The sequence below is a fragment of the Diadema antillarum genome, unplaced genomic scaffold (assembly GCF_040938485.1).
Source record: "Diadema antillarum isolate AM-2024a unplaced genomic scaffold, OU_Dant_1.0 scf00000197, whole genome shotgun sequence".
Taxonomy (NCBI): Eukaryota; Metazoa; Echinodermata; class Echinoidea; order Diadematoida; family Diadematidae; genus Diadema; species Diadema antillarum.
The window spans coordinates 1,830,923-1,858,230 of NW_027271086.1; the positions used below are offsets into that span (position 1 = coordinate 1,830,923).

Here is a 27,308-nt window from a genome sequence, read left to right on the forward strand (position 1 = left end):
GAGACCACACTGGGGTAAAAAATCCAGGTCAGAACAATTCCTATCCCTGTATACCACATCTTTGCATGCATGTTTATCACACCTAGTACAGGTATCATTTAACCACTACAGTTTTATACTCTCATAAAAATGATTTCTCCACTGTAAAGATCTATACATTTAACCAAGGTCCACCCTGTTAGAGCCACACAAACCTCTACGCATGATTTTGTTCACCCTTTCTGAGCCTAGGCACTTATTAGTATAACTGGCCAAGCTTTTTTCATCAAAATTATCTTCTGTAATCCATCCAAACTTCCCCTCAGCGAGCCCACTCAGGGTGCAGCAATGTGTCCAAGTCCAACAAGAAGGCTATGGTGGCAGATTAGGGATTAGGGGGATCAGGTAATCTCTATTCAGTGACGACTGGTTTCCAGACATTTGTGCTGACCGGAAAACAAAGCAGCCTGGTAAAGGTTAACTATCAAATCTAATGAGTTCACATCTAAGTCTGTTAGCAACACATCCGTACACATTACGACACCTCTACTGAGAGCAAACATAGTTGGCATATTTCATAAACATTGAAGGGTTGTTCTTCTGGCAATAGCCAGGAAACAACCAATCAGCTGCTAGCATTTAAGTGGTTGCCTTGGTAACAGCAAGCATCATTATAAAAGACTCTCAGATCAGCAAGATACTCTGACACAACAGTATGTACAATTAAAGCACAAAGAAGAAACGGTTTTACATGATCTTGGGCAATCAGGAAATGCAAAGACACACACATAAACACATCACTTCCCTACTCTAACCCCCCCCCCCCCCAACAAAACATATACACACACTCTCCAGAGTACAGGCTCACTCACATTGTTTTGTTTTCATTCATCTCCTCGTAGTACCCTGACCGTGTCTCCAGCCGAGCCTCATTAGGACGACCGGAGTAGTGCCCGGTCGCGGCGGATGCATGCCGCGAGCCCGGTGACCAGCGGAATGTAATTGCGCGTTTATCCACTTGCGTTGACGATGATTGCACCTGACAACCCCAACACAGGGAGAAGACAAAAGCAGTTTCCTGTTGATGCACCAATAAGGATCACACATCTCCGAAGGAACCCAGAAAAAAAGAGAGAAGACCTCTCCCTTGTCATTCACAAGGACCAGGGGAATCCCTTGCAAAAAAAAGTGCACAGGCGATGCATGGCGATAAAACATTTCCGGTGCACTTTCCAAATGACAACAATGGAAATGACGGTGGGACAGTCCGACAGTTCGGTCGACTGGATTCATACTTGATCGTTTAATACACGGGAACAGGTGAACATCCCCATGTTTCCTAATGACGAAATTCATTTTCACTGCAGGAATCTGTAGTTTGCCAGCAACAGGTGATGCCGAGTCCATTATCGATTTGTTGTGGGTGGGGGGGGGGGGGGGAGGGTTATCAAAGAGATGATGTCAATACCCTTAGAGCAATCATCATAACAGGAGACATTCACAACAGTGGGTTAGGGAGATCAAGAAATAGATAGAGAGAAAGAGACTTGAAAAAGCCTCTCCTTCCTCTATTAACCCTTTGAGGACGGGTAGATTTTCCTACAACACGTATTTCCCATAGACACCTGCCCGGGATTCGTCCTCGACAGGTTAATGCTTCATTAGTTTGTCTGTTATTCATTAAAGCATCTCTGAAAGAGAGTAAGATGACAAAGTGATGCAGGAGTATGCCTATCTCCACATCCCATACCGAATGTCTTGTTGGGATGATTCGGACTTTATCGCCTTGTCTACAGAAGGACCAACAGAATGATGATCATCAAAGGTGCTACAGTGAGGACAAGTGCATGATTCTCATTCTCTTGTTTTTTATCACAATTAAGATTTTCAGCAATATCTTGTGCAACACCAGCAGCAATAATGACATTGAGACCACAGTTCAAATCTACTCTCGATAAGTTTGGTTTTTTTTTTCTTTCACTACCTTTGAGCCAGCGCTGAAACACTTATGTTCAAATCACAATTCCACATTTCACTTCCACCATACGTGTGAACTGGCCTAATACCTTCCAACCTTGGAATGGTACATCAAAACACTGAAGTCTTCAAAAACACTAAAGACAGACTGGTTGGGCTGAAGGTAAGGGTGCAAGACAAGCGTAGAATCTGCCGTTTGTTGTGGTAGACACAGGAGGACAGTGCACTCCGCATTCTTCACCCCGAGTTCCCCGAAACCAGTGGGGTGGAGTGACGTAGGGAACACCTAGGGTTGTGTGGATTTTGCAAATTGCCAACTTCGTCAATGGGAGCTCCATTTTATACACCATCATAGAGGAGGCCCTCGGAGGAGGAGACCTTGGAAATATGGATCATGTTCTCAAAACAAGGAGCAGAAAAGTGGGTCATATGGCTTGGTGTGGATGTGGATGTATGGGATAGTGTACTTTTAATTCTGTGTTTTGCTTGGCAGCCCGTTGTTGTCACAAATTTTCTCTGCCGTATTCCTTCCTCCCCCTCCATCAATTTTTTCTGCCTAGATGATCACACACAATCTCTATTTTTTTTTCTCTCAGTCTCCTGTCTCTTGAACTATCCCTCTACGGTACATCAGACTGGACTCGTCATCGGGTTCATAGTCTCAGAATTGACATTTCATGTATGGAAGTCTGTACCCTAAAGCCAAACTGTCTGGAGTCTGTACCAATCATGTCTGTGGCACTGTGTGTATTTGTGATAGTATGTGTGTGATGGTGTGTTTGTAACAGTGTGTACGGAATGTAATAATGTGTGTGTGACAGTGTATTTGTAACGATGACGATGTGTATGTGATAACGTGTGAGTGACAGTGTATTTGTAACGGTGTGTACTTTGTATGTGATGGTGTAATTGTAATGGTGTGTGTGTGATGGAGTGTGTTTGGTAGTGTGTTTGTAATGGTGTATGTGTGTGATGGTATGTGCGTGATGGTATATGTGTGATGGTATATGTGTGATGATGTGTGTGTGTGTGATAGTGTGTGTGTGTGTGTGCGCGCGCACGCTTGTATACATAGCTCGGAATGTGAGGATCTCATCATGTTTCAGTGATGGGAGGTGAGGGAAGATGGGCTAAGATTTCTCAATGTCAATGACCACCAGCTGTTTACTTTCCTATAGGCTTGTACATCATCAGAGGCTTTTGACATTCACACCTAGTTTCCACTTCTCAGCTTGCATCTTTGTATTCTGGATGTTCTTTTCTCCTGATAATCACATTTGTCTCTTCCCCAAAATCATTTTGCCTAACATGGAGAGGGTTCCATCAATGAATATCTAGCATACATTTTGTTTCATCACACATTCTAAACGTACGTGATGGCTTTCAGTTTTGATATTTCTCTGGTACTGGATACAACTTTACATGACTTCAGCAACTGCATATGCCTAAACCAGACATGATAAATGGTAAAGAGATAATGCTATTATATTAAAAGAAGAAAGTTTTGAAAATTGCAAGGATATCCATTTCCTGGTGAGAGATGTTTGTGGCAACATGGTTCAGAAAAACAAGGAATGTTATACATGCGCTTGATCACATGTACCAATGCGATACATTTGTTTGACTGACATTCGAGCATTCCGACCTGGAAGTTTTTATATGTTCTTCTGCACGGCATAGAACAGTTCCCATCAGGGAATAAACACTCAGAATGACTGGCATCGGAATGCAACGATAAAATCTACCATCGTCTTGAGCTCCATTCACAAATCCATACAAGGACGGATGAATTTCAACGATGCCGGCTGGCGACATTTCTTCACCTGGTCGGCAAACGTCACCGGGCAGGGCGGTAAACACCATCCTACATTTACGGATGTACGCAGACGACAGCTACCACCCTTGCGGGGGATAAAACAAACATTCATGCACATATTTGGGCCTCCACGTTGGCATTGTTTGTACAAATTGCAAACAAATTCCAGATTTCAGAGAAACATCACTCTCTTACAATAATGTCAATCTCATCACGCAGAGAGAGAGAAAAAAACAACAACATGTGGCAGTCTCAAGTAGTTTCACTAAAGACACATGAACTTTTCAATCATCCTGCATATTTTGAAATTTTAAAGTTTACTGCTATGATCTGTCATGGCTATTGCCACTTTGGTGATGGCAATATTTTCTCACGGACTAGGACTGAGATATCACTATTCACGCAAGCTAATGAGTGCGTATGATCAGTAAAAGAACCTTCGGAGTAAAATTTCACCAATTTATGACAAAATCCTGGAGGAATAATAAAGTAGCTATCGTGTTAACAAATATGCCTTGATGGAACGACAGCTGTGTTTCCATGGATGATTGACCTACTCAAGTAAGTTAGCCAAAACACAAAACCACACATCATAATTATCTTACACGATATCTATGTAATCTACAGAAGTTTATAGAGGAAGATTTATCCGGTATAATAGGAAATTAATATCTATGTATGTACTTCAGATTCTCTAAATATATTCTCAAACAAAACATGGAAAATGAAATATATAAAATAATACATATGAATACAAAAAAAGATATACTGTCTGTGGGCTGGTGTAAGACTAGGATGATAGAGAATCTAGGGTGACTGGCTTATGATGCCAATCATGCACACAATGTCATAAGGAGGGATAATATTTGCTCTCTCGCCACTGAAGCACACACGAATGGAATGTCCGTACAGCCGTATCCATCTCCGCTCGAGTTGCAGGAGGATGCTGAAATCAACTCCGACTTCAGAGAGACGCGCTGTCTACCGTTTCGGCAGAGATGATGCGCATGAACCCCAAGGACCTATTGCAAGGTGGTGGGTGGGGCTGGGGTCGGGGGATTATAAGGGGGAAAAGGGGGGAACATGGGGCTGAGGCTCCACTTGACCAATGAGTCCATTAACCCTTTCTGTGCCAGGGACTTTGGACAAAGTTTTCAATGCTCTGTGGTTTTCTGTGCCAAACAGCACTCAAAGCACACAACGGTTACGGTTGCGCTGCATTTATTTATCGTCCGAAAATGCCTCAAATGCATTTAGGATCATGATTCTGCCTCAGAAAATTTTTAGATAAATGCAACCATAGCCATTCTGCAAGGATAGGGGGCTGTCTCTGAAAGCCCACGGCAACAAATGAGCGTTTGTAAATTATTTACCATTCAGTATTCGTCGTGTCTTTAAGATTATACCCCTCTTGAGTCAGAATTGCCTAAGATCCATAACCGAAATAACTTTAAAATGCTAGAGCATTATCTTTTTATCTTTTTCCCCTCACAAAGTTCATCTCATGAATGCTTCAGCGAAAACAAAAATAGGCATCACCGGGTCAACACATGTCATCTGGGAATGTCGGGAGTGGGGGGGGGGGGGTGACTATGTGGCTCTCTGCCCAGCAATCCGAGGCTCGCGGGATGTTGAGTAAACCCCTCTCCCTTTTCCTCCTCGGAATGTCAAACCCGATGAGGATCTCTAACCCGCTCACAGGAGGCATTCATACAGCCAATCTTTCACCTTCCATCTCAGGTTTGGGGATGGGGATGGGATGGGATGCTCCAAAGGGGGATGGGACACCAGACTCCTGGATGCAAGAGCAATGTTTGGATTTGCAGAGGGAACAGGTTGCCAATTTGCAACCAAATATCAGTCAAGTGCTTTGAGCTGATTTAACCTATCATGCTTTAAAAAACATCTTGCACTTCAGTGGCATAAAAGAAAACCATCAAAGGCATTTAAACTGCTTTGATATTGTTTTTAAAGCTATGGCTATTGCATAAGCTTGACTGTGGTACAAACTGTAGTGACCTTGGGCCACCAGACTGGAGTCCCATTGGTCTAATCTCCCTACGATGTACTTTGCTCAGATTAATAACAACTGGGTCAGGCATCTTAAGGTTATGTTGACAATTGTCATTGGCAATGTGCAGTTTAAGAGCCTTGCTCACAAGGATTTGTGTCCTGTGTCAGTAAAAAGGGGACTATCCTCAGACTTGGAAATATCCCTTGGAGAGTTCTGAAGCACACAAATGCTTTATGATAAACAACAATGGCTCATCTTTCCTGGGAATGAATTGGACAACTTCTCTGCTTCATAATTAACCCACTGAAGACCAGTCCTAAGTATTCTCGGGCTGGGGTGAATGGGAAATGCACGCTATAGGAAAATCAGTCCATCTTCAATGGGTTAATGGCACATATGGGCATGGAAGAGACATACATAGCAAGTGATTTGGTCACATCCAGTATACCTAGCATATGTATGTGAGGAGCATAGGAAGGGGGGGGGGGGGGGGAGGAGAGAGGGGGAGGGGAAGAGGAAGGAGAAGGAGAGTGGTGCTTAAGGGGTATGTTCCTCCTCCTGATGACACCAGCCATGTATTTCACAAAGGCCGATCTGTAACGAATGTGCGGACCTCTGCGACGGGGGTCAAACGGGGCCCACAATGGCAGAGACACAAAGTGGTGTTTCCACAGGGCAAGAAGGAAAAGGCGAGGCAGGTTCATCACAAAAGGTACCGACTGCTTTCTTTCATGAAACAGGACCCCACTCTCCATCCCTCCCCCCATCAATTTCTCTAGAATACAAATAGAAAAAGAATACGGAAAAACTCTAGAAAGGAACCAATTTCAGGACTGACTGCTCCCAGACCAACATTTTGGTTTTGTTGGGTGTTTTCCATTGCCATGGTGATTGCTGATGTCAACAGTCTCTCTCTTTCATTCTCTCATTTCTTTAATCGCCGTGTTTATATAAAAGGAAGCAGAGACAGACTTAGGCTTGCAGGCAGGGAAGAGGTAAAGGAAATTCTGGATTTTGTTACTGACTACCCTAATACCCAACACAAGAACTGGGAGGTCTGGATCCTACAAAACTTATTTATGATGAGGATGGAAAAAAAAATCATGAAAGGATGCAGAGAAGAGGAAATAAAAATCAACAACAAAATAGATGCAGAGAGGTGAGTTGCATTGTTTGATTAAAAAAATGATTTATTTTCTGTGTGTGTGCCTTTTGCACACATTGCAAGAGGCAAATTATCACAAGGGTTTAAAACGAAAACAAAAAAGGTGGCCTGATTTTTGAATTGTGATGCAGATCGCCATAGTGATATTTTTTGTTGTTGCTCACGCACAAGAATTATTGAAAAGGAATCAGTCTTCTATGCTTCATCCCTGCGAGGTGTACACACCTACCAAAGACACAAAGCCAAAGCCTGATGACACCAGGAAAGCATCTTTATACCACACACCATTGTTACCATGGTAAAGCCTTCCACAAGTTATGTTTTCTCCTCTTGAGATGGTTCTTTATCAGCGGAGTCAATAAAATGGCCTTTTCATCTCCCTCCTGTTCGTCCACTGAGATGCCATCAGCCCTTGCTCCTAAACTCCTCAGAAAAGGGCATTCCTCCCAAAAACCAAAAGGCGGCTTTTGCTTAACTTTCAACTCAGAAATTAGATTTTTTTTCTACTGCATATTTCCCTTGTAAACACATTCTTTTTACTCATGTACCACCATTACCCTAATCCTCATTCCCATCCCCACCCCCCCCCCTCTCTCTCTCTTACTGTCTGCAATGTGTAATACTCCACATCATTGTTATGATTCATTGCTTAAACCTTTGTCAATAACGCCACTGCACTGTCGAGATCGGATTAGCGGCATTCTCGGTCCATTTAGCAAATGATGGTTGCTAATCTGATTTGGCTGAAGTTTACAATAGACCTAGAAAACATTGCAACACAGCATTCCTCTCTCCTCTCTCCATTTTTCACTTTATTTTCTCTTAAGGCTCACGAACGCCGTACCGAGGGGCAAAATTAATTTCATTCTGCTGGCATCTCAGAGGTTATTCATACCTCCAGGGAACTGTGAACCCCAGCTTATCTGTAATGAATTCACAAACGAAGGGCTCTATGATGTTGCATGAGCACAATCAAGGATCAAAACAATGTCCGGATTAGCGAATGCAAACCACATTAAAGTTTCACATGAAAACTATCAGGAGACTCTGGTGATGCAAACAATTGCAGTTTGGGCCCTCCCAGCGCAATTCAAAATCTATTTTACATACCACGCAGCATTGAAAATAAAAACCCACATGTTATAAACCCCAATGCCTTGTAAAGAGTATTCCCATCACACCTACTCCCTACTATGTATATTATGCGCCTCATCCCCTATCCCCCCCCCCCCAAAAAAAAAAAGAATAAAAAGACGGAGATCTATCATGGCAATCCCAGGGCAAGAAACTCTTTGTGGTTGCCGACACATCTAAGGTGATGGAGTACTCGCGGGCAGAACAATTTTCCTTCGACTGACTTTGCCATAAAACCAAAGGGCCACAACTGCATTATGTTATAAGACAGATTGACTGCTAAAGGGCTAAATATGTTTGAAACCGCACAACTTTCATTGCTGCATGATAACCACTTGTGCCAAAAACAGTTCATACACAGAGTATACACATATGCCTGACCCTTAGGGTGGTTGTTGCATGATACCTGCCGGTAAAAACAATATCAAAATACTGTATGTTTAATCTCCTTCCCTCATCATTAATTTCTGGAAACATGTTCCTGCAGGGGAATCCATAACTTTTTGCACTGAAATCAAGTTCAAGCAATGTTAACAAAACATGCATGAACTATTGAGAAAGTGCACTGTTATAACAGAAGCTGATCCAGCAGGCTTTTAGAATATATACAAATATTTATCAAAGTTTCCACTTACATATTATCTACACAAACAGTGCTTGGGGATTGGTGCAATACGCAATGTATGTGTTGAGTATAAAAGGGAAGAAATGAAAGATGCTATCGTATCAGCCTCTTTGGGATTAAGTTGTTACGGTGACAATTTCTTACTCACGATGAGCCATCCAAGCAGGAGAGCAATCATAAGCAATGGTTCAGGCATTAAAGTGTTTCATATTTCATATGTTGAACTAATCATCACTTCTGTAGTATCACTTTCCCGATATGCACTGGACTACGAAGAAACCAAACACATGAGAGAGAGAGAGAGAAAAGAAAAGGCGATGACGATAACAGTACAAGTATGCCTTGAACTGTTGAAACCATTAGTTGCGGGGTCAAGAGTTGAGAATCTGTCATGATATAATCTTAATGTTCTGCCTAAACGACATCCATTAATCATTTCTTCCCATGATCGGATTACCTCATAACCACATTTGATTCGTCATTGAATCTGACAGCCCCGCTACAAACCCAGATGACTCCGAACCATTCACTGCAAAGCCTGGACTGACCATCCAGTGCACCTAAAGTGTTGTCCGTTCGTTTGACCTCTTCAGTGTCAAGCAACATCCCCTCACCTCCACCACCCCCCCCCCCTCCAACCCTAGACAACCAGAAAATCTTTCTGACAGGAAACTTCCACTTATTAGTCTGCCATTTTTTGAAGAATTTGCCCCCTTTCCATTTATCCCTTGCCCTCTGGTAAAGAATGAACCTTGCATGATTCACCTGCGGTAGGTCCAATAGCATGAGTTTAAACATTCATCTGACAAAGTAATATCTTTTCTCTATCCCAACCTTTCAGCTCACCATCCATTTGATGCCATTGTTGCATTAAAAAAAAATACTAAAAAAATACTCAAGTCAACTTTGCCATACTCGTACTTTCAGGTAGGTAATAAGTACATATGCAGGATGAATTGTGCTAATATCTTCACTGCTTTGTTGCTTTTACTTCAAACCTCTCGGCTTACACATTGCGCAAAAACTCATCAATGGCATCACAATGCATGTGTGAGAATATGTGTGTGTGTGTATATGTGTAGCAAATAGCATATTTTCCATCACGCAACAACTGTACTGCCACATGAGGCACTTAAAACCTTCTGGCTGTAAAGTGGCAACCATATTGCTGCATGTGGCATTTGCCACCATCTGGCTGTCAGCTGGGCGCCACTTTACGATGTATGGTATTTACGACTACTTGCCTGTCAAGCAGGAAACATGCGAGTGTGGATATAATGTGTGGGGGGTACAGTGGCAAAAGGCTGTAACTCACCTTGTGATGAGCACTGCGTTGTCATGATTGGGGAATGTCATAATGTCGTTGCTCATGTTGAGACTGGGCGGGTTCATCGTCTGCTGCCACTCACAGAAGCTCTGGAGGGACTTCCCCGCGAGGTGGCCCAGGCTGAGATTCCTCTGTATAGATGAAGATGACAGACAGAAAGAGAGGAAGAGATGTGACTTGTGGGTACTTATGACCTATTTGTACTTCACAAAGAGATGGTTCACTATTAAAACCAATGAAAGGTGTAGTTCTCAGACCCATTTCATGGAGAGTTAAACATTTATTGCGAGTTGCAGTAATAGTGCAGCATTTCTCCCCATTTCCAGCATTTGCATATGCTTTGAATATTAAACTCGTAAATTTCATTCATCTTACATTGTAATATACGCATTCAACTTCTGTTTTAAAAAAAAAAATCCTGTAGGAAATGGAGGAAAAAGGAATGAATAAATGAAGAGTGCTTACTGCAACAACAACCTAACTGCTTTCAGAAGAACTGATTGGCCATTTTCAGGATGTTGTCATAGTAACTAATTATTGCAGCTTACAATGATAGCACACATTACGCGACAAGCCCCCTGATGATTCCAGCTATTTTTCCACGATATATGGAAAAAAAACCCTCCTGAGGAGGCATCATGCGATTGAGTGTAAGGATGAATGGATAAGATGCCAGTAAACTATTAGTAGGTTGGTCTTAAGTCACAGCTTGGTATACACTGGCATTAAGGCTCTTTGGGGGTTTGAAAGAGAGATGTATCATGACAAACACCGGTGCACGTCTCGTCTAAACAGCGAGAGCGCCAAAGGCAGTCACGTACGCACCTGGTCTTGCGTGAGTAGCAGCATCCGCGTCACGACGACGTTGATGGCGTTTTCGATGCTCCCGTCGTGGTAGAGATTTGCCACCTGGCCTCCAGAGAAGCGGAGGGGAAAGAGAGAGGAAGAGGATAGACAACAGACAAAAATGTATCATCGCACATTAGAATTCACCCGACAGGAATACTGGACGACAAAAGAAGTAAAGATATATGTTTCTTTACTCATACAGGTCAAGCTGTCGATCCCAAAACAATCTCCCCCTCTTCTTAACATTCTTTTGCAGGAGTCTTGCTTTTCTGTCGCTCATGTTTCTCTGCAACACATTTTTTTTTTCCTCCAGGAGAGACATTTTGAATCATTGTAAATCATGACTATGTTTGTTTGTTTGTCTGTAAGTTATGAGAAATGCTCTCAACACAATCAGTCACAGACGAAGTTGAGAGCAGGTTGCTTTTGTAAAGAAAATGAAATTGACATATGCCAACGGCTCAGAATATGGGAAGCAAAGCCAACAAATATGTACGTTTGACACTGCATGACTGTATTTAAAGCGTTGCCACAGATACATGTGCTTTAGGGAGGTGGATTATCAATGATTTTTTTTTCTCTTCCACGTACCAAAGTTGAACTATGTTACACAGAGGTCGCTGGGTTATCAAAAGTGCATTAGACATCCCTCCCAGCTCAGGCACTAATGATCTCCTAACTTGGCCGTATCAGGCTGACAGGTTGAAAGGTGATATGCACCAAGAAAAACATTGTCTCAGACGTTGTGGCAATCAATTAGAGTTAGAAGAATTGAACATTAAAAGTCTTTGTCTGTTTTTTTTTTCTCTCTCTCTTTCTTTCCATCTCTCTGTCTCTCTTCTAGATCTGTTCCCTGCTTTTTTTAGTTCTTATACCTCTTACTTTTCATAAATTTGTGTGTACTCTATCATTTGTCTATGTCCTACTGAAAAATGGCATTTACTGTGTTCTGTGCCAGTGACTTGCGTTTTTTACGCCAATCAGTAACCCCAAAGCACACAAAGGGTTAAATTAACTTATTTGTCTGTATTTGTCTGTATTTTGAAGCTCTTAACTTTTTTGCCTATTTTGAACTACAAGTACTACTTCACAGAGCAAAGGTTCCCATGCCTCCAGTTTATACATGAGACTAAAAAATAATGGTAGTGCTGAAACTTCAAAAGGGAAAAAATGACAATCTAATGTGACAGATTTTAATTTTGCACAGTTAGAAGTTCCTGTTTTTCTTGGCATGTTCTAGTTGTTCAAAGCTTCCAAAATTTTTTGATTAACTCCTTGGCAATTGGGCTCATGCTGTGCGGCTGGAGTTCCTGTGCACATGCAGGTTAAAAATCAAAGGAGAATATTAACCAGTTTCATGTGATTTTCAGGTTGAAGTACGCCATTTTGTGAGAAGGTTTTACATAAGTGACTTGCAGCAAACATAAGAGCCAGACAAAACAAAAGATGGCATTATGGTATCTATGACAAACATTTACAAACGGAGAGCCCGAGAAGTGAGAAGGGTGGAAAAACCCGCTACTATTACGCCTGACCTCCGACTGCCACCCCTCTGGGCGAATTATGGCGTAAGTCACGCTCATCTAGACTTCTGCATGTAAAGACATGCCTCATATTTGCACCCCCCCACCCCTCTTCAGCTGACACAACTCTTGTCTGAGCGGGGCAACGTCAAACGCGCCCCATGCTCCAAGATATACCGCCATCTCGCAGCAACAGTGACAGCCGAGCGAGTCGATTGATTGATTCGAGAACGACTCCAGACGGGGGAGACAGCATAGCAGAAGTGACGTGATGCAAAACAGGGTGACATAATTGGGCGGGTGTCGTCAAACTGGGGCATAAACAGCTAAGGACCACTTTCACATTGTGCGTGACCCCGGCTTGATGCCCTCCGTGCGTGGTTCCCGGGGAGATGTCTCTGCTAAACGAATGTGTTCGTGGGATGGGTCTCCTTAATAGCTTTGATGTCTCAAAGACAGCCCTGATGATGTGGCTCTGAAATCGCACATTGCCGATATCCGCAAATGAATCACAAAATTCAATCTGCAAGCTTTTCTCTACATCACAAAACCACACCTAAAATAATCTGGAACCTTGCACACTGTCAGCCTTACATCTACCAGGGATAACCTCTGGTTTTGTTTTGTTTTTACTTATGTTTTCTTTCCAAAAGCACACCTGAGTGGTTGACATCACCAGCAGAAAACAAAGATTCCTAAAATTGAAAACAAAACCAAAAAATATTCAGCAGAAAAGGCGCAGGATGAATTCACAGTTCATTTCTTTTTGGCAATGCTTTATGATACAAGCACAGCATTTAAACATGTAGCATTGGCACAACCCATCTCTCTAATTGGGAAAGTGGTATGTCTGCCAGCAAAAGGAGGTCAGGTAGAGACCTCAACCATCTCCAGAGAACAGATCATAGGCCCCCTGAACCATCCGTCTGTGCATTGCTACGTCATTTCTTTCCAAGAATTTACGAGAGGACATAAAACCGTCCAATGAGGCAGCGCAGTCAATGCCAATATTATTTGAAGAAATGGGCATTTGAAGAAAAAAACTAGGAGCACTTCTAGTCACTGTATGTGACAAAGGTAAATAACACAACAGCCTTCCTTGTGTGCAGGAAGATACAGGCTACATGTTTTTCATTTCTCGTCACATAAAGCAGAAAGTAACATTTAAATCACAATCCCAAAAAGTTTGACCATTCTACCAGGACTCTTTCCTGACTTCCTGTGGCCCGTGGAGAACAGCTGAGCCATGTGATCAGTTCAAATTCTGCCTCTCCTCAGGGGCGAGTGCATGACTGAGTGAAGACAAAGAAATTCTACTCTGGAAGAATAAGATCATTGGCAGGAGCTATCAAAGCATCTGTGGCATATTAGCAGTCAGTCAGTAAGTCTGTTTACAGGCTCTTCCAATTTCTCCCACTCTACAGTGGAAGAAGGCTCTTGCCTCCGAAGTATCAACCCGACAAAGACTGTAATGGGTTTGGCAGAAAGGAATCCAGCATGGCTCAAAGATGCTGTCATCCTATTCCACTGCTTGTGGCATCTTCACGTTGCCATGGAGATGTCTTAATTTCTGAGTGTTATGTTTGAAATATAGATCATGAATTAAAGGGCCATGAAATATATGATGTTCAATGTGAGACAACATTCCTTCAGGCTACAGTTGATTGATTTCAGTTTGAGCGGTGTCACGGTAAAACCTCAACCGAGTGCTCACACTTGTAGCGTTCTCGTGGCTTTCGACTTACAACAAATTCAGTTTATTCAACCACATATTCATCATCCAAACGAGTTGGCAAACTAAACAAGCTCACCACATTCACCCACTTTTCAGCAAGATAACTGTCCATGAGGTGGAAGTTGGAGAATGAAGCAGCTTTCACACACAGGCTGGTTTGCACAGACAGCAAGGTCAGATATGCACTCGGTGACCGATTTGATGCAAAGATCATTGACTTTCCCCCCATCTCGTGCAGGCATCTTTAGGCGGGGGTGTGAGGAGGGCGGGGCGAGGAGAGAGCGAGCGGGGACTTAACCCCAAAGTGTCTCTGGAGCTCATTTAGCTTTGACGATGAAGATTGAGGATGTGGGCGGAAGATGGATGCTCCTGGTGGAGGGGCAGTTTGAAGTCAAGGGAGAGATGCTGAGGAAGGGGGGGGGGGAGAGGGGGAGAGTGGAATGGGAGAGGAGGGGGTTGGAAAGGATGAAAAGTTGGCTGACTTGAGATGCATTTGAACTCCGTCTGACCTCTGGGTTAGCGCGCAGTGAACTGTTACCAGAAAGAAGCTGTCACGGCTGCAGAAGTCTGCACATGTCTCGAGGAGCGAGATGAGACCTAGCCTCCACTCCAGACTCTACAACAGACAGTTTTATCATAGATCATTTCTTCAACACTTCCCAATCCCAAAAAAATAAAGGGAAAAAAAATAACAAAAATTACCATCATCTTACTGATGGCAGCACAATCCTACAAGAAAAATTCGATCATTCTATACACCGATCGCTTCTATTTTTTTAAATGTAAATTAACTTTTTTTTTTATGGTCATCAACCATTTAGCATTACAGTAGCACGTCATCTATTGTTGTCCTGGTATTCAAGCAGGATGGGTACCAACAACTGTCTACACAACTGTTTCCTTTGCAAGAAAACCAGAATGCAGAGCATTTGATCCATTTATGTAGACACATCTCCCGAAATCTCATTCTTACAACCTGGCAAACCAATAGGTATCAAAGTTGCTATCACCTTTTCAAATAACCGCCAGTCGGTGATTTGCTTCCCGTGGACTAGGGGGATTTACTGCAATTGCAACAAAATCAATCGTATCAATACCTGATATTCTTCTTGAATGGCAGTATGCCATGTGAAATGAATCTCTGCCATTTCTCTGTTGCACCAGTGGGAGGATTCAACGGTTAATTCCAAGTTGTTGGTGATGAAACTTTTCTCACTGCCCCCTCTTGAACTTCTATCTTTATTTCCTGCACCCCCCCCCCCCCCCCAACCACCACTACCCCAACCACCACTACCACCACCACCTCCAACAGCTTCTCCTAAATGCTCCTGACTAGTTTTAGAAGGCACATGGCTGGCATGGTATACATTCTTCCCTACCACACCATCGGGCGGCGACTGATTTCTTAAACACGCGTTGTTGAGCACGCACCCATCGCACCAGCCAAGCTCCGCACCCCCCCCCCCTTCCATGCCACGAGATGTTGTAACGGTTCGCTACGGCCAGACAGGCATCCCTTAACTTATTTAGCCACTTTAAAGGGGAGCAGGAGGAAGATGTGGAGTATGGGGATACACTCAAAGGGGGAAGATGAGAAGAAGGAAGGGGATGGGGGTACTGGAGGAGAGGGCATATAGGGAGGAGGGGGAAAGATACGGGGACAAGGGAGAGGGGAGGGGAGGCAAAGGGAGGGGTAAGGTTTGGAAGAAGGCAAGAGAAGGAGGAGACGGGAGGGAGGAGAAAATAAGAGGGGGATGCTTGCAGCATGGAACTGTATGAAGGTGCTGAGCAGGGACGGGAGGTAGAGAGCAGTCTACTAACTACCGAATAATTAGACCATCTACTATTCTGTGAATGGTACTGAGCATCTACAACATGAGAAATCTAATGTTTCTGTTGGTACGCTCACATCTTCCATGGAAGGTATCACCTCACCTTCCCACAAAGATTTAAAGGTATTTGTTACCCTAAATGGGGCTTGAATTACCCCCATCTTTTTTGGCAATATTCAGGCTTATCATTTATTCCTTTCAAGAGGAGAATTCATGAAGAGGAATTGCTACCTTAAAGGTGCTCCTCCTTTGATCCATGAATGCTGCAAACACAGGGGGAAAAGCAATTTGTGAGGATTGGCAATAACATGAGACAGAACACAAGAAAGCTGTGTTAACTTAAATATTAGTACATCCAGGAAATAATTTTCCAACTCATATTTGATTAGCAGTTTCAGCTTATGAACATTTCATTTATATTTCTATCCTGTACACTTCTATGGAAGAAAACTGCTACACAAAAGTTAGTTTGTATAGCAGTGGTCTAAAAATGCATAGCAAATTGCGATGCGATACCAGGAAAATTATTCCCTGACATCTACTGTGGGTACACCTTTGAAGAAAATAAAGTAGCCATAATTCATGTCTTTGTTTTCCCCATCCTTTTCCCCCCCTCCCCCCCCCCCCCAAAAAAAAAAAAAATAAAGCATGACATTTTTACAAAAACACAAACCAGCATAAGTAATAAAGCAAACACATCAGGTTACTGAACCTATGACACTGTCCCTGAAGTTCATGAAGAAATTGAAGTGTGAGGTAACACATACAGAAAAAAAAGGATTAAAAACAAACAAACAATGCTGATGTGCGACTTGCTTACTATAAAATATTCCACTCAGAATTCACTCTAAAGTTGTTGTTTTTTCTTTTTGTTTTTTGCTGGCAATCAATCTTTCTATGGCACTCTCTTACTTTTTTGTTCAAAAGTTCAATCAACGTTTTATGGTCCCTTTTCATGGCGAGTTTTATGTCTCAGTCACGTTCACCAGACGCTAGAAGGGTTCCTCTTCAAAGTGACAAGATCCTACTCAAAGTGGCAGTTACGGTCGGCCCTAGTTTCCTCCAGGATACGCAACATGCACGGTGGAGGAACCATGGGCAGACCAGAACTTCCAGAGCAGGAGGGAGGAAAGTCACTCAGGCTCAGTAGACAGGTGAAGAAGGGGTTGGGGGGGGGGGGGGGGGGGGGGGGGAAGGGAGCAATTTGGGCAGAGGGAAGCAGGGCAGTGTAAACTCTCGCAGGTTCAAGAGGACAGGTAAGGGTGATGAAGTTCAGTGGTTTGGCAATGTGAAACAGGCAGGTATGAATGCACCCATATTGAATGGATAGGGTATGGGTGATGATGGAAGATTGAGTAAAAAAACAGAGAGGAGGCATAACATACTCATGCATGTTTGATGGGCAGGCAAGAGTGATGAAGGGAGGAGGGTAGAACAGAGAAATGCAGGCAGGTGTAGATGCGCTCATGATCACTGAACAGGTAAGATAAAAGGTGGAGAAGGGTAGGCAGGGGTAGGTGGAAGGGGTGGAGGAAGGGAGAGGGATGAGGAAGGACAACAGACCCACTAACACACAGACACACACAGACACATCTCAAATCGTCTGGCTTAGTTTGCCAGATGGTGTTAATCTGGTCCCCGATCAATTACTAACCTTTGTCTTTACCTGTCAAGAGCTGTTGAGCCCCACAGAGTAAAGGTGAGGGTGGGGTGGGATTAAGAGAGAGCCTTTCACCAGGCACCTGGGACAATATCTTCTTTAGATATTGACCTCTTCAGAGTGGTCTATAGTTTCTTACTATGTTATCACATGAACTATGTAAATATACATAGCCTGCATAAAGAGCACTTTGTTTGGATGTAGCATGTGGCATCGTGAAGTGGTTATGATGCACTAAAAACAGAAGACATATTCGTGCTCTAAGATTTTGTTGTTGTTGTTGTTGTTGTTGTCAATGTTGTTGTTGTTTTCTTAGCTGGGGGAGACTGTTTTACCCTTTGATATCATTCTAAAACAAACGCTTTCCTTTTATTGAGCTGGGGATGGGCTGTTCTTTGATTCTTGATACATTCTTGATTGCGTGAAAAAATATGAAAAAAAAATTGAATGAATTGTGTCAATCCTCATCTACACATATATTATAGTCCAGTGCTATTCTCCCACTTACAATGTTCATGAGCGTAAGGAGGTAGGATTCGATGCTGGTCTCGCCATGGTAACCCATCATCAGTTTGTCGGCCACCACCAGGGTCTCCACGTTCCTCTCCGTGCTCAGGCTGCTGACGCGCTTCCGCCGGTAGTGGGCGAGGTACTCGGGGTCCCGCAGCTTCTGCTCCACGTCGCGGGCGAAGGAGAAGTCGCTCACCTTCTCCCACCACTCGCGCTTCTCCACGGGAACTGCGGATCAAGAGAAGATAAGATAGTGGAGAAAGGCGTGATGGGATTGTGGAATAATAGACTATCACTGTCACAAATCTGGCATGTCTCCAAGAGGGATGCATTAAGTCAGCAGAGCAAATAGAGAAACTATGGTAAACACTTTGACAACAAATTTTCCAGCTTTCAGCAGTTTTCCTTTTCACATGTATTAGAATGTTTTGTTTTTGTTTGTTTTTTTGTTTGTTTGCTTTTTGGTACTTTTATCACATTAATTTTACCAAAAAAAAGGCTTTCATGCAAGAAGGCCTACAACAGTGGAAAAAAATAAATAAATTGGGGAATCCCCCCACTCCATCCCCTCTCCAAGGAGCTTGGCATTTTCCCAAAGTAAGTTGATGGAGATGGCATCCAGATTAACATCAGAGCGAGAACAATGCTAACAGGTTTTAACTTCAGATGTCATCGTCTAAAACAATAAATTTGCAAATTGCCTCAGGTGTGCTTACAACCCACAATGAGAAGGTATACTTTTTACATTGATGTTGTAATTATAATTTTCTTTCCCTTAAACATGTAGCAATGAACACCCAGATCATTCAACCCTGCACTCGAAACCAGGTTAAATACTGTATCCGCTATATATTTTGCAAACTTAAACCACTGAAGACTAGTACTTCCCAAGTATGCAGGTGTCCATGAGAAATGTGCGGAAAATTAGATTGTCTTCAGTTGGTTAATACTTCACAAAGTGTGACTTCTTTTTTCTTTTACAAGTTGTTGATTTCATAATGATCAAGAGCCACAGTGATAGGAGTAGAAACAAGTATTATCTCTTTCAAGCCTTGAAGATGATTTGTACATTGCATATCTGTTCGAAGGGTGGAATAAATTGTAGCTAATATATCATATGACTTCTCATTAGTAGTGAACATTCACTGTTAAAGTTTGCACCAGTTGACATTTTCAACAGACTGTGAATAACGTCATGCAACATCTTTCTGGAGAGAAAAACAAAAAACCTTCTCTCAGTCACATTTCATCATCAATTTGGTTTCATTGCTGGAGATGTGAGACAGAAATGAAATGATATTTTTAACTACGCACACAAAGAATGGATGAGAATACTTTTGCTTTTCCTCACACAGATGAAATGAGAATACCATATATGGCCTCAACCTCATTCAAATTGACCCCAGGACTAATTGCTGACACCACTGGAAATTAGAAGCAAGTGTTTCAAACAAGTGAGGAAATTATGACCACTTAAATGCCCCTGGGGAAGGGCCTTAACAAATTTCAGTGAATGCATCCTCAGCGCATGCTACAGGCCTGGACCGCTGCAGCGACCAGATTAGCGAGAGGCGGTACGTTTCCTGGCTGGCACGTACGTTCCCCCCTCATGCTGCGATTTGAAACTAAAACGCAGGAGAAAAGGGGCAACGGGTACCATCCGCAGTCACATCTTCAATTTGTTAGCAAGTTATCGAACAGGTGGAGCGGCGGAGGCGGTAGACAGCGCAGGAAGTGCCCGAGCAGGGCGTGTGGGGGAGATAGGGCCGCTCAGAATAGTTCTGTTCTATTTTTTTTCAATCTGGTATCTGTCTAACGATACAGCAGTCCAGATACCCAATACCCTTTGACAAGCCTGTGGCTGAATGGGACTCTCTACATCTTTGGGCACATCTGCAGTCACAGTGACTGTGTATGCGTGTTTGCATTATGTAATCACTGAATATCATTTCCTCACCTGACAAGTGGGAGGAAAAAAACTTTTAAAGTTTCACAGAGTTTAAACACTAATATGCTCCTCAAGTGATGATGTAATGCTTTAGCTGTTGGGTGATTTCCAAGGGTAATATTGGCTAAGCATGCCTACTGTAATGAAGCTGGCATGCATTTAGGTTTTTTTTTCTCTTTTTTTTTGCTCGTTTAATGTCCCATGAGAATCAAGACTCGTAGCAAACTACATGTACCATCAAAAAATGATACATACATCGTAGAATAACAGCTAGCTAATCTCCTTTGCATCATAAAATGTTCTGCTATTTGTATGTCACCTAATTCTTTGTTAACGGAAACCTGATGTGCCACTCGTTAGCCCTATGGGAAATAACACTTTATCTTAGAGGAAGGATATTAACAGATGTTTGAGAGCTCAGCATGTTGACTATCTCTTTGTCTGTACGTACATATCTGTTCAGAGAACATTCTAATAATCAAGTTCATGAAAAAGATGTCAAGCAGGAAAAAGGCACAGGGGATAAAGACTAAAACATATAACAAATTAAGCTCTCTATTTTGTTGTTTCAACTATGCATCTAAGGAAAATTTTCAGACTAAAGGCAACTTTTCTCATCAAAACCACACATGAAACTTAATATCGTATGCTGTCTTTGCTCACACAACTGCAAAATTAAACAGATATTTTTATATTCTGAACTTCTGTAAGAGTGGAAATTTTCGTGCATTTCGCACAACCAGACGTTGGCGCGAAAATAAAAGCACGCAAATATTTTTGCATGCCATATGCTCTTGTAGTTAATGTCATAATTCGGCTGAATAAAAAACACACAAAATCCATCTTACCCGGCCTTGCGCGAAAGATTACTCGCGTGGAAATATCCACTTTTACAGTATTCTAGAGGTTTCCAGCAAAGCTGTACATTTGCTTTGAGTGTATGTCTCCTGTCTAGTTCTTGCAAAGTGCTACACAACTTTTCAACCATGACAGACCAAAAAAAAAAAAAACAGAAAAAAGAGACTGATACATGGTCCCTCCCGCCTCTCTAGTCTAGCTTCGTCCCGTCTAAACACAGCCGGCCAGACAGATATTTTCAGAGAGCAGAGATCATATCCTTCTTTTCTTACAGCCTGAGCAACCTTTTTCAGAAAAAACTTGGAAGAAACTTTTTCCTCTTTTCCATTCTTGGTCTGTATTTTGTCTCTCTCTCATTCTCTTTCTCTCTCTCGAAATTTTTACCATGTACCACCAGCATTCCTCCCTAAAACAGCTGGCAAAACTATTCCAGCTTCGGTGGTGTTTGACTAGTATTCTACAGCCGATTTCCACCCAGGGCTCTCTAAATATTGCACAAATCTTCCCCCAAATCACCCCGTGTGTCCTACCAGCGACATTAGGCCCGTTCACACACAACGGAAACTGAAATTACAATTGCGATCCAAATTTCGATTTTTTTTTTTCGACCGTTCATACACAGGGAAAAATCGCACTTCGCAGCAAGGAAAGAACGATCAGTGGCCAAATTGTGCATGCGCGAAACTTGCATGACCGAAGACTGACCCCGCAGTCCCAATAGAGTTTCATGCCCGCGCGATTCAAAGAGACTCGATTTTGTAAACAAGCAAAATAATCGCGATTATTCTGAAAAATCGCACTAATAGTGCGAGTTGGATCGTGATAAGGATCGCGGTAATTAGTGAGATTTTTCTGTCCACACACAAAAAAAAATCGAAATTTTGATCGCGATAAGAAAATCGATTTTTAAATCGCACTTTTTCCCTTGTGTGTGAACGGGCCTAATTTTGTAGCAGAGAGTCAGCAAAGCCAACCCGAGTAACCGAGGATGCATTTATCTATTAAATTCAAGAGATAGACCCACATATCATTATCAAACAGCATATACAAACAGGGTTTGAAATGTGTTTCTAAAAAGCTGCATTTATCTAAAAATCATATAATCATGACTTAAGAGTTGCCACTGTGCAGCTGCTTTGCGCCATTTGACCGGGAAAGTAGAGGTCAACTATGGCGCACGATATAAACACGTTTCAAAATGGCTCTGTGTTTATCTACTTTGCAAGAAGGTGTTTGAGGCTCAAAATTGTTTTAAAATCGCTGTTTTATTGACATTTTAAATCGGCATTTCAAATGGCATTTCTAACCATGAATGAAAACATGATTGTATCACCAGAAAAAATGCCTAGAACATGTTTGAAGTGGTGATTACACCTTTGAAGAATTTAAGATAAACAAAATCTATCTTTGCATCAAAGGGCTATACTTAAAAGATAAGGCGCTATTCACAAATTCAACATACATAATATGAAAGTTGTCAGGCATCGCCATTTGAATGAAAATATGAACTTGACATTAAGACAGACATCAATTTAGGAAACAGATTAAGCCAAACCAAAACTTCAATAATGTCTGCCAAAGAGTCTATCCACTCAATCTTTGAATCCAGAGAGTAGGATCCAGAAGCCAGCAAGGCATATTCCTTAATTCATCATTTCCATTCCCTCTCGCCATCCATCCCCCCCCCCTTCTTTGCCCGGTTTCCTTTCAGACATGTCAGACGCTTTCACCTCTGACCTTGGTCATGACAGCTCCAATATGCATCAACGTCCCTCCTCTGCCGTCAAAAACACATCACAAGCCTGACAAACGGACATTTTCTGTTTACAGGGGGATCCCGCGGTAGAGCGCCCCTGGGGCAGTGTCTACGATTCCTCCCCACCTCCTTCTCCTACCATGTTTTCTGGTTTACAGTAGGCTATGTTCAATATTTCATGAATCTGTGGATATAGTACTTCCCACCATTAATAACAATAACACCACTAAACGTGCAATGAATGACACCAACTCCTACTTGCCAAGTCAAAATGAAATGTCCGCATAGGACCAAAAAAGAAAAAAGAAGAGTAAGGACCCACATTAATCCCTTCAGTACTAACACAACAAAATGCTAGTGCCATTGTCTTGCCTTTGACTACAATGGGGTTAACCACAGGAAAGGCTCTGTGGAAATGTATACAACATATAATCCCCATTAAACACTTCTGTCACAGAGAAAATTCTCCAAAGTTTGTGGAGAGTACCACGCTTAGATATATAGGCCTACACTTTCGCATCAGACTTTACCAAGCTACAGCTCAATATTTCATATGCCTTCCACGACAATAAGAACTGAGAACAGCACAGAAATTGACAAATCTGCATCCAAGACTCTGTAGTTCAAAGATTTGAGCCTGTTCAGACCCCATATATCTCAAAAAGCCATATCATTACACTGAAATTAGTTTCTAAAGGTAGGAACAGAGTTAAAGTCCTGAATCACAACCTCTACTCAAGCAGCGGCTTTTCTCCACGAGCCCTACACAGCCAGGAGGGGAAATGATCGGCCCTGCCCCGCCTCCGCGAGATTTGCGTGTGCCTCTTCCCTACACCCACCCACGCTCTCTCTCACTCTCGTTTTCTTTCTCACTTCCAAAAATACACCTTTTTTGCCCCGGCAGATGTCAGTATTGTGACCTACCAAAACATTTGGAGAACATGCACAAACCTGCCTATTCAGCACAGCCCAGATCCCTTTCTGCCCCCTTTGTCAATAACTGTGCGATTCCTGGAGAGCGAGGGGGCTCTCCACTCCTCCAACAAATGCCTACCAACACATCCCGCAGGTCTGTTGACATCTTCCACGGCAATAAAAGGGCCCATGGATGCACAGCTACAATGTAGCATATAAGAAGGGAGCCAGGGATTTGTTTTGGGGGAGGGAAATAGAATACATTGAGATATAAAACACTTCACATATATCCACATCTTGAGGGTAGAATGAGGGTTGGGGGTGGGGCAAAAAAAAAGAGAGAGAGAGAGAACACTTTTTGGACATGTTTCTATACCTGGTAGCCCACAGTAGTTGTTCATGTCAACAAGAATTCGCCAAGTAACATTGGCGTGGGAGCCAAATTACACAGTGCCTTCACACCTTTTTGAATACCATAATAAAGTGCAAATTCCTGCTACAGAAGTCGGGGAAATGGCAGAGTATCACACTGATAACATGTATTCTACTTTTTCCATATGCATGTATATTCTCTTTTTCTGTTGAGAAGGTTTAAGGATATATTATGATCAATCTTGAGATTTTTTGAGGTGTAGTACATGCTCTCACATTTATTGATGGTAATCTTGGTGGTGAACGATTCCAGCAATACGTGCATGAATTCAGAAAACTGTTATCATTGCTGATATATATGTTTATATGCATACATACACAAGCTACAAGAGCAAAGATGAAGGGGACTGAGTGAAAAGAGTGGTAGAAAAGGAAATGGCAGATGGTGTTCTCTGAAACTTCTCTATAACACGTCAGGAAAAGTTTTTCTGCAGCTCCTTTGAAGCATTTCTCTTTGAAAACAAGGAATAAGTAAGCCAATGACAGCTCTGTGAACCTGTGCCAAAATGACGAGGGACTCCCAACTCCTTAAGTAGGAGTAGCGTAGAGCTGCAACACGGTGCGGCCGTTGGACTGTCACATTTTTTTTCCCCGCTCAGGGCACTCTTATACCTCTCCACAATCAGCTAACTAGTACCCTTTGTGACGGGGCTGAAAAAAAAATTCTTTCTGATTCATCGCATCCACGTCCAGCTGGGGCAGACAATGCTTTTCCTCGTTATCTGGGCAAGAAATCAAACAGGATATATCAGCTCTCCGTCACACAAACGAATGAATGCAGAGCCATCAAAGCCGAGTTAAAGGGCAACCTCGTCCCCCTCCACCCCATCCTGCCTCCAGACGGATCATTCTCCTTCCGAAGAATGATAATTCTGACATAACCATCTCGGGACCAACTTCTACAACTACCCAATGACATCTGAAAATGAACACTTGCCAGTCATAATTACCTTTCTGGAAGCACCATGGCATGTTAAGGACACATTTGAGCAAGAACATATTAACATTCATCACTGCCAACACCTTCCACAGGTTAGATGAAAAAAAAAAGGTCATGTTCTGTTCTTATGACAATGACAAGCAGTAAAAAAAAAAGGTTACAGTAAGATGGACAGGTCTTGTGAATCCCCCAAAAATCCTGACTTCCCAAAAAGAAATCTTTTAAGGTCAGCAAAGCTTAAATATTCTTGTTAAATTTGGCATATATAGAGTAAAAATGTTAACAAAATGGCTGTCGATTTACTCAAATGGGACACAAAATGTTGTGGAAGTTAGGGAGCTTCATAGGTTTCCTTAAAACATGATACTACATGCAAATCATGCAATGTGATGTCATCATCTCAATGCCTGCCTTTGACCCATCATGCAAATCTTCACTAGACTTCATTTTCTCAATATGTGTGGGTTAAAACAAATTGTATACGTGCGGTATAGTGACCAACATTAGTGCTGTTTTGCGAAAATTCTGTATCCCTTTCACTGCAAGGCTGATTCTGACAAAACCTCTACTATTCAAGTCGTATCATTTTTCTTTTTACTCTATTCAACTTGGACATGAAATGGCGTTGCACTTTAAAGGGTGTGTACAGTTCTGGTCGAGGTATAGATTTAGCTTTTAAGATTTTGCAAGATATTCAGAAACCACTCAATGAGATGTCAAAGAGCATGCAGTTCTAAGGGGTATCAAAAGTTTATTCGATGAAAATCGGTTTTGAAATGGCTGAGATATCCAAAAACAAGGTGAAACAAAGAGATCCTAATAAAGTTGGGGCATGTCGCCTTTTATTATTAGCACTTTTTTGGATATCTCAGCCATTTGAAAACCAATTTTAATCAAATAAACGTTAAATCCTTCTTAAAATTACATGCTCTTTCATATTTCATAAGAGGCTTTTAATTATCTCACTTAGGAATGTTCAAAACATGAATCCCTACCTCAACCAGTACTATACAGTCCCTTTAAAGTTGATCCACATGTCACATGCTGTGCCACCTTGATGGTTGGATGGACCCCATTCAGGCAACTTTGAACGGAGTGGAAACGTAGGTGATTTGTCAGAAGTAGGGGAAAGGAGTGACTGGTGTAGTCTCACTCCAAGGCTGTGGAATATCAGGTGATTTGTCAGAAGTGGGGGAAAGAAGTGACTGGTGTAGTCTCACTCCAAGGCTGTGGAATGCCAGGTGATTGGTCAGAAGTATGGAAGAGAAGTGAATGGTATAGTCTCACTCCAAGGCTGTGGAATACCAGGTGATTTGTCAGAAGTAGGGAGACAGGAAGTGACTAGTGTAGTCTCACTCCAAGGCTGTCAACTGTCTAAAAAGTCCTTCTCTAACCCTTCCTTGCCATTATCCTCCCCCACCCTTCACACCGGCCCTTTCCTTCCACGTATTGTAACTACTGTTATCTGCTAATATCAGGGGTTTCAGTTTGGGGTTGGATTATTCCCTTAAAGGTCTTACACTTGGAAGCAAATTTCTACAGACACATTCATTGCATCTATGATAGAGGAAGGGAAAAGGGGTGTACAATGCATGACAAATTTTATGTGCTGTTTGCTTTGGGTGTCCGTGACGACAGAAACAAACCATTCACTTATGAAATACTCATAACCAATCTGGTTCAATCTGCAATGTTTTGAGAAACTTTACACTGGTGGCAAAAATCAATTGGATGAATATGACTTCAATGGTCAATTTTTTTGAAAGCTTTGTTCATTATTTGGCAGTTGATACCTGAAGGAAGGCACATGATGCTGAAAAACATGGAGCCTTTTTGTATTTAAATAGTCCTTCAAAAAATGGGTCTTTCAAATCAACAAAATAATAGATATGTATACGAACAAAAATACAAATAGTTCAAATTCAGAGAGGAACAATACACCTGTGTAAAAACAAAAGTAGTGAACCTATATGATAGGAAACTTTTTTTTTTCCAGCCTCAAGGTAATGTGGATTTTGTAGAGGAATTTATGCTTATCAACCACAGGTAATTACTGGTTATTAACTTGTCAATTCTCATTCTAAATGATTTTCTATTTGAATCTATTCTACAATCTTTCCATTCGAAGTAAATCTGTGATAGGAAACTGAAAGGTCAAAGCTGCAGTTGCAGTGGCAGGTGTGAGAGTTATTAGACTCTCCGTACAGGCACCCAGTTGGTAAATTATCTTGCTTGCACATGCAAATTGGATATGCACTGATGAAGAGATGGCCACCAGCTGCCTAGAAGCAAGGCTACACATTAAACGGGGGA

At 42.2% G+C, this 27,308-nt stretch overlaps 1 protein-coding gene across 1 annotated transcript in view; it reads right to left on the reverse strand.

Moving 5' to 3' along the window:
- Positions 1-314: 314 nt before the first annotated feature.
- LOC139723685 (A disintegrin and metalloproteinase with thrombospondin motifs 6-like) overlaps positions 315-27,308 on the reverse strand; it is a 112,446-nt gene continuing 85,452 nt past the window's right edge. The window contains exons 5-13 of the mRNA XM_071634910.1: positions 18,145-18,374; positions 10,863-10,946; positions 10,026-10,168; positions 5,501-5,567; positions 4,758-4,817; positions 3,780-3,857; positions 2,054-2,242; positions 852-1,018; positions 315-351 (exon numbers count right to left, since the gene is read on the reverse strand). Of these exons, the coding sequence (XP_071491011.1) occupies positions 315-351; positions 852-1,018; positions 2,054-2,242; positions 3,780-3,857; positions 4,758-4,817; positions 5,501-5,567; positions 10,026-10,168; positions 10,863-10,946; positions 18,145-18,374 (1,055 nt within the window). The remainder of the gene's footprint in view (positions 352-851; positions 1,019-2,053; positions 2,243-3,779; positions 3,858-4,757; positions 4,818-5,500; positions 5,568-10,025; positions 10,169-10,862; positions 10,947-18,144; positions 18,375-27,308) is intronic.